At 41.9% G+C, this 7,962-nt stretch overlaps 1 protein-coding gene across 1 annotated transcript; it reads right to left on the bottom strand.

Annotated features, from left to right (window-relative positions):
* Positions 1-5,194: 5,194 nt before the first annotated feature.
* Positions 5,195-7,687, bottom strand: LOC144356243 (uncharacterized). The gene has a single exon (XM_078011105.2). The coding sequence runs from the start codon at positions 7,158-7,160 to the stop codon at positions 5,907-5,909; it is 1,254 nt and encodes a 417-aa protein (XP_077867231.1). The 5' UTR covers positions 7,161-7,687; the 3' UTR covers positions 5,195-5,906.
* Positions 7,688-7,962: the final 275 nt, after the last annotated feature.

The following is a 7,962-nucleotide window of genomic DNA, read 5'->3' as shown; positions in this document are numbered from 1 at the left end:
TCCTATTAGCATGTGACTCTGTTAACCATGCCTCCCGTCGCCCGGTAGCCAAGCAGTACGCCGGTAATGTCAAACCCAGCTGTTTCGGGAATGACTCACAGGCCAACTTTAGGGAATGGTTTAAATAGCAGTTTGCAGACTATAGCAGAATTAATGACCGATTTATGACACACAATAGCAGGCAAAAATGCGAGTTTGGCGTATTTGAGCGTGACCCGGACCAGGAAGGGCATGTGCGGGAGAATGCGCCAGTTGTTCTTTGGTAGGAACAGTTGTGCGGTATTGGAATACTGGAGAGTGTAGGCAAATCATGTGGTTTAGTGTGGATAGGAACGTGTACGGCATACCGCTCACTTTATACAAAGTATTACATCCTCATTAACCTCGTGTTACAAACTCATATAAAGTTCCCTGCAAGCCCGTACCAGCTGTTAGGGCCACATTTCAAACAAAACACTCGCTGTCCATTGCAATGATCCACACAACGGAGATAATCCCTAGGTTCCTGCGTGACTGTTTTTATTGCATTGTTGCCATAACTTTTCACTTTTTAATGTCATTCTTCATTTTTATTTCTATTATCGTAACATAGTACGCGTGATCAAACATTTTCACAAAACGCGATTATTACACCGTTTACCCAACGAACTAATAGTGAATTGTTTGTCCTTATTAAGTTTACACACCGGTCTGGGTTTGTAAATGATTGCTATTTGACTTTAAAGTTGGTTGCCACCTTGATTTGCCATTGCAACTTGAAGGCATTTTCTGCATTTTAGAGATTTGCGTTTACGTTTAACGTACAACTACTGTATATGTGCATCAACTACCAACTTTGATTATGGCGGAAGGAGTTAGACGCGCTAACGAGAATGTCAATTGGCGCATGAGATTATGTTCGGAGATCTCATTGATATTACAAATAGGTGTCAATTGAGGACGTCATTGACTCCGGATCTGGAAATCTGATTTGACGTGAAGTTTATTGTTAGAACGCAAAGCGACGGTAATTTGTATATACATCGCAGTGTAAACCGAAACACTGCGCATCGGTGGAACACGTGCGCTCGATTACGAAAAGCACACAAACACGGCCTGCTCACAGTTGAGTGTTTTAAAATTACAGAAGTTTGGAGTGAAAACAATCTTCTTGTGATCTACTCACTTAAAGGACTTGTTCATATTGGTTCAAAGTTTTAGGGATAAAAACAGTTTCTTGATTGTTTTTATCTGGTGGGTCAACGAAACTCAAAATTTGGAAAATTGTGTTGACATATTGTGGATAATATTGTGGAACTACTTTTAAACAAAGAGAGTTAAAACCGTTGCTAGGAGACGAACTCAAGTTTCAGTATAGTTAAGAATATTATGTGTGTGTCTTGTATACGTGCCTGGATTGATGATCCTGAATTGAGCATCATGAAATTCCTCGCCACTTCACAAGTGGCGTTGTATTTTATTAAATCATGATCTCGTCCGTCACATTCGTTAGTATCGCCGTTCAGGGGCGCATATCAGATACTTTTGGTCATTCTAGCTCGTGGGAAATCCCCCCAGATGATATTCGCTTAAATAGTTGCGGCAAATTTAGTGGAAAGAGGAATCTCGGTTTAATAGAGAGACAATTTGTCTGTATCTGATCATGATGGCTCAACTGAGCGGTTTGATTAAATATGGCTGGTGGTGCGATACTCGATACATCTACTGTTCCCATAATGCATAGCGAAATACGGCTGAATTCACCCCTGCCTGCCAACTAGAATTCGCGTAATCTATCATTACGACGTGGATCATCTCTCCGTCACTGCAATTGTTTAGACTGACTCGTGGTAACCATGGTTTATTTTTCTCCCTAGAAAGTCACCCATCGCGGGGTTTGTTTTTATTATCAATGTACCACGAAATCGATCTATTCCAGTGCACATGACAACATGTTCGGGACGAGTCCTGTGGATAAGCTCGTCGAAATGTTCACTTCCAGAGACGCAGGGAGCTCGAACCGGTTGCTTGGCAACTACATAGTTCCCACGCGTCACATAGCTACAAGATGAAACGAGACACAAAGAATGCGAATCACGTTGTTGTGAAGACGACGAGTGAATTAAACAAATTTCATAAAATTGATAATGTGAAATCCGATCAGAAGCAAAATAGTGAAATGGACATTCCTGTCGTAGAATGCCAACTGTTGTGTCTGTTATGGAACAGCCGTCTTCAGTTCGCCTTTAACAAACTTTGTTCAAGCCACCGTCTCCTCGCATGACTAACACATTCTAACAAACATCAAACTTATCTGTTTTCTCTCACTCTTCAACACAGCGATCTTAAATCACGGCATTTGACCCAAATCGCCACTTTTTTTTTTATAATCTATGTTCTTTAGATGTTTCGTGCCAAAAAGGTACCTACCACGAGGCACCTCAGCAGGCTATTTGATGACATCGGAATTGCTGGTCAGTCAACTTCCTCAAGGAGGCAGGCATTGTCTGTCACCGACACGTCTTAAACACGATCATGTTGAAACGCCAACTTTCTGTTGTCGGGGCAACCGCAGCCTTCTTGAAGACGGGTAATCGAACCGCCTCTCATTTTCGTCGTATTGATTGATACCCGGGAGTTCATTTGTCATGGCAACGGAATCAGTGGATCTTCACGCTACTGACGTTGTCATGATGTTCTATGCTTCAATCGGCATCCCTCTCATTGATCGGCACTTGATGTAGAAGGTGCAGCTGGGATTGAGCTTGGAAAACAAAGTACATTTTATTAAATGTGTCGAGAAATGCAGAAAAGCGCTTTTGTGTGTTGGAAATTTAATTAGCTACTGGGGCATGTGCATTTCATTGGTAGTTGCATGTTGCTTCATGACATTGTTCATTTCATCCCGATAAGTTTAAAAGCACCAGTACCAAAAAGTACCAAATGGCTCGACAAACGTGAGCTCCAAGTATTTCACCTTTCTCAATTATTTGGCGAGTGGTAATAAAAGTGCCGCTCCAGAAAATTCAGTAGCCAATCACCAGTTGATAATTTATCTACCTTATTAATATTGAACGTGTCCACATTTAGTGAACTTTGCATGCTGTGGACATGATGGTGTCAGCCACTCAATGAGAATTGAATACCGGTGGATTTACACCAAAAGTCATGTCAACCGTAGTCTCGCGGTGGAAATATGCGCGTTTCTGTTTCTCGAAGAAGTAGGGCCCTTGGCGCGCTCACTCGGTGTTAATTTTCAAGCCAGATTGGAGAAATTCTTAATGAAGAAAATTTGTCTCATTCGCTTAATAGCTTTAAATTGGCAAACAACAGCGAGATTGATAAACAATGTCTGTGGACTGTGATGTATACAGGTATCATACACAGAGAGACTCATTCTTCCCTACGAGATGAGGCGTGTATTGTGCTCTCAAACCATTGACGTCAAGTTCTATCTATAACTCATTCATATCCATAAGGGAATACAACTTTATGATTGACGAAAATTCGCCATTTCAAAAAAAAAGTTTGGGAAATATTCCAAATACTTCACTTCAGTTTCGTTTAAGCCATTTAAGTTTCACTCAAATTGGAAATCTGTAATTTATTCTTGTTTTATAATTTTCTCTTAAATATTTGCAATGAAACTAATGCCCTTGTATATTTACGTAAACGGGATATCAGTGATAATGTAGTTATGGCAATAATTTCATGCTCCCTGGACACATGTACTAAAAAACGACTTATTTAAGTCAGTCAACACATTATTAAGTCACACATCGAGGTAAACAAACTCCAAACGCCCACAGTCTTAACCCGGGACTGCAAGTGCTCGCTCTCTCTGCCACACACAAAAAACACCGACGCGAAATATATACGGGCAGCTGGGACCGTTTACGCGATAGTCGCGTGCCTGAAAACTAAATATTTTTCTTTCGGTACACCATTGTTTTTATTTATCGTGTTTTATGTATTATAACCTCGCTTGGAGATCTAAACGTTCTTAATAAGCACCCCTCCCTTCTCAGAGTCACATCACGCATTTGTGAGCGGGTCCACGCTCCGCTGGACAGAGATTCATTTGCATAAATGTGCGTTGCCATAGTACATCGTAACTATGCGTTTGGTATGCATCTGTTGCTGCTCGATAAAATAGCTATTAAATGGAACTAAAGACAAAGGCAAACAACATTATTCTCTGACAGCAGTATGTTTCTTGGCCTTCCAATGTACATTCATTCAGGATTGAACGTATACCCGTGTGTACCTTCGTCTGAAACCAAACACAACCATGCCCCCATGAGAGCGCCAAATATCGGTTAAACCACAGGGTGGAATGTTTGTCTAACTTTAAGTCAATCATACCTAGCTATAGGCTAACTGAGATCAAGTCCTGTTATACTTATTTTGTCACGGTTCACTGCCTCGGTTGCTAGGCACACCACTCGGGGACGAAATGGCCTTACACTGAGCTTAGACTTGTCTAAAAAGACTTCTTCAGGACGTGCTTGCCATGGAGAGAGAAAAAGAAGACCGCCCGAGAAATGCTGTTATTTACTTTCTAAACACGCCTGTTTTGGAATGGATACTTGCTATTTCATTTCAAAACCAACGTGATCGTCTTCGATGCATAAAATTTACATTCTTTACTACGTCTAGCGCGCTAGCATGGTAACCCGGCTGAATACTTTCAACCAGTTCATTGTTTGTCATAGCGTCCCTACGTGTTCTCCGTCTAATGAATGTAAACCAGTCGTTGTATTAATAGCGTGTCGTAGCACCTTTATTTTAAGCGCCAAAAAAAGGTGAATAGTATCGAGTACTTTTCGTCGATAATCATTCTACACCCGAGGCCATTTCTTAAGCAGCAAGCCAAGCGTGGATGAACCGGATGTCTGAAGAGAAAATAAGGACGATTGAGACAGAACTTAAAAAGAATATCTGTACACTTTCAGCTTGAATAACTCTTCTTCAAAGTTTGAGAAGTTCAGTCGTTGGGGGTAAATTTGTCAGTTCAAAAACACAATGCGAAAAAAAACTCAGGGGAGGGCAAAACTAGAATGAAGTCTTAACTTAAGGATGGTAGTATACAAACAAACAACGGACGACGCGGTGTGTACGCTTCACGCAATAAGTATACGTGTTTCACTACTATGGGACTTTTCAGAAAGTACAATTAACATCACTAAAAATCAAAAACAAAACACAAGCAAAATTAGTATAAAATGAAATAAGAATATATTTTTCTTAAGTAAAAAATACAAAATTGTTCATTCCAACAACAAAAACACACTCACAATTTCTTTCTTGCGTGACATTGGTAACGTTTCCCATCGCTTCGTGAATCGGTAAATGTCACAGCCATATTTGATTATTACTAGTAATTGTGTCACATGGGCTATTGAAACAGACCAAACGCTGTTGATCTGTGCCATGTCAAGCAAAATCTCCCACATCTGTACCAGAGGAAATACAGCATTATAAAAAAGCACACTAATATTTGGTCTAAGGTCAAATCATAAACGACCCAAATGACTCCATAAAGTATTCATTTGAAATATCTCGTATATCAGTTTATTTTTAATGTTTGTCACATCTCGAAGATTCCTCGCATTTTATCACTTGCTCTTTTAGCCACAACGTTTTTTTTTCTCCAGTGTTCCACCGAAGCGCATTATTCCAGCAATGCGTATGGATAGACACGTGTGGCAATGGACTATTTTCAAACAAAACAAAAGTAGCTCTCTGGCAGTGCTTATACGTATTGAAATAAACATAGTTACAATATTTATATATTCATAGGAGGGGTAAAATAAAGTTTACAGCCGCTGCTGTTGTTGTACGGTATTTTGAGGTCCGTGTCTTGTAATAATTGTTCCGACTCGTAATTACCAAGCCGCGTCGCCCACCGTTATTTGATTGTGTGTCTACATATGGATCGGATGATAGCGCTGAGGGTAACTTGTGATAGATTTGGTTGGAATGGGTTTTAGGATACGAGGTGTACTGTTGGAATTCAACGAATCTGTAATCGTTGTTGCTGCAGGGGAAAGTTGTAAATTCAATGGCGGTGGAAGTGTCCCGCTGGAGTTGGCGGACGGAGACATCATTGATGAATAAAAGTTATGGCGTGGATAAAAACTCATACTGTCGTAAAATGAGAGCTGGTTACACCCAACCATGGGTGACGCGGTGGGTCCAGCAGGTGTGTGGTGGTGGTGATGGGCATGACAGTTACACGGTGGTGGCGCACTGGTTGATGCCGCGGCCGCACTTGCCCGATAGAAAGCGGCCATATGACTGGTACTGAAATCACTCATTGGAGCAAACGGATAGTGGTGAAAATGATAATTGTTATTAGGGTGCAAAGTAGTGTCAGCCAACGGAATCGAAGGAAAAATAAAAGCGCCTTTCTCATTGTCTTGTTCTCGTACTTGATGGTGAACTATGGCACTGATCGAATGTTTAAGTTCTGTTTGTTTGGACTGCGATGAGTTTGATATTACCTTATGCATTCCAGGTGACATGTCGCCGTCTTTACCTGGTTCCTGCCAAAATGATGCCGGCAATCGTCGTTTTCGAAGCGGCACTGGATTTCCAGCGTCGTCTCCTTTACCCGTTCGAATTTGTTTCACGTTGTCAGATTCGATTCCATCGCTCTTGTATGATATATCACTTCCCTTCATCACATCGTGTTGATGGAATTCACCCGAACTTCCCAAAGACATGTCCGTGATGTAGCTCAGTTCCGATGCGCTGTCGCTTCCCTCGGACGTGAGGCTCGAGACACTGGTTGAGCGTTTCTTTAGACAGCGCAATGGTTCAACTCTGCCGGTCTGTGCGGTTACTGGGTGGTACACGTTTCGGTTGCAGTCGTTAATAGTTCGCTCGCGATCAGTTGGCGAAAATCGCTTCAATTGTTTTTGCAGATATTTCCTATGATCGACAGATTTTTTACAAGGAGCAGACTTATCGAGCGCCGCTTTGATATCACATGAAGCAAGGTTGACAAAATTTAACAAAGTCTTTACATCGCCTTCCGATGACTGTGCCTGGGCCATAATATTGGTCCGGCACTTAGACTGAGAATTCTGCTGCGAGCTATCGCCAGTCTTGTCCGACTTGGGCCCAGAAGTAATCACTGCAGCGTCTCCGCAGGAGTGGTCGTCAGCTTGTGTCATGTTTGCTAAGTAAAAAGCACAGAAGGAGACGGAGTGACGTGTCTACCAATCCTCTCCTTCCTAATTGATGGTCAACCGTATTCTTCGTGATGATTGGTGACAAGTATTACTCTCTGGGTATCGGGTTGCACACACTCCGACAGCTGCGCAGGCCAGTGGTAGGAAACTTCTCAGTTTGCAGCCGTTATATGCGACAGACAGCCTTGCTATTAGAGCATCATAATGTCCGACTACTTGACGTGAATATCCACAACGCCTATTCAAACGCAGACAACTTCTTTGACATACATCACCGGGTAAATGTTATTGTAGTAATTGTTTTTAAACTATGGACCTTATCAGCGGGAACGAATGTACGGCACTCAGTGTATACATTATCAACGCACGCACAGTGGATGGGTATAAGAGAAGTACCGAAGCTTTTGTTCTGGCTCCGAGCGCGATACACTCACTCTTTAAACGGCCTATGTGTTCACATGAACAGCACAGCGAGGATCGTGATGCCACTTTGACGAACTGTCTACAGAATAGCCAAGTCACTGGGAGAGTGTACGGGGCCTTATATCCGTCCAAAGGAAGCAGTCTTTGCATACAGACTTCCTGCATTACCGGGCCAACGCAATCCACAGCAAAACCCTCTAAAAATCTCAATAACCCCTGACGTGTGTCATTCATCCTAGGCCAACCAAATTTGTCCAGCGTATTTGTATGGCATTTTATACTGAAACATTGGCGTCGCCCCGGCAACCATTGTCCGCCTATATTGTGAAATTAACTGTACGATCAATAGTAACGTTAATCT

The sequence above is a fragment of the Saccoglossus kowalevskii genome, chromosome 2 (genome assembly GCF_978046115.1).
Source record: "Saccoglossus kowalevskii chromosome 2, keSacKowa6.1, whole genome shotgun sequence".
Taxonomy (NCBI): Eukaryota; Metazoa; Hemichordata; class Enteropneusta; family Harrimaniidae; genus Saccoglossus; species Saccoglossus kowalevskii.
The sequence above is the reverse complement of the archived record's forward strand: the minus strand, read 5'-3'. Positions and strand labels throughout refer to the sequence as shown.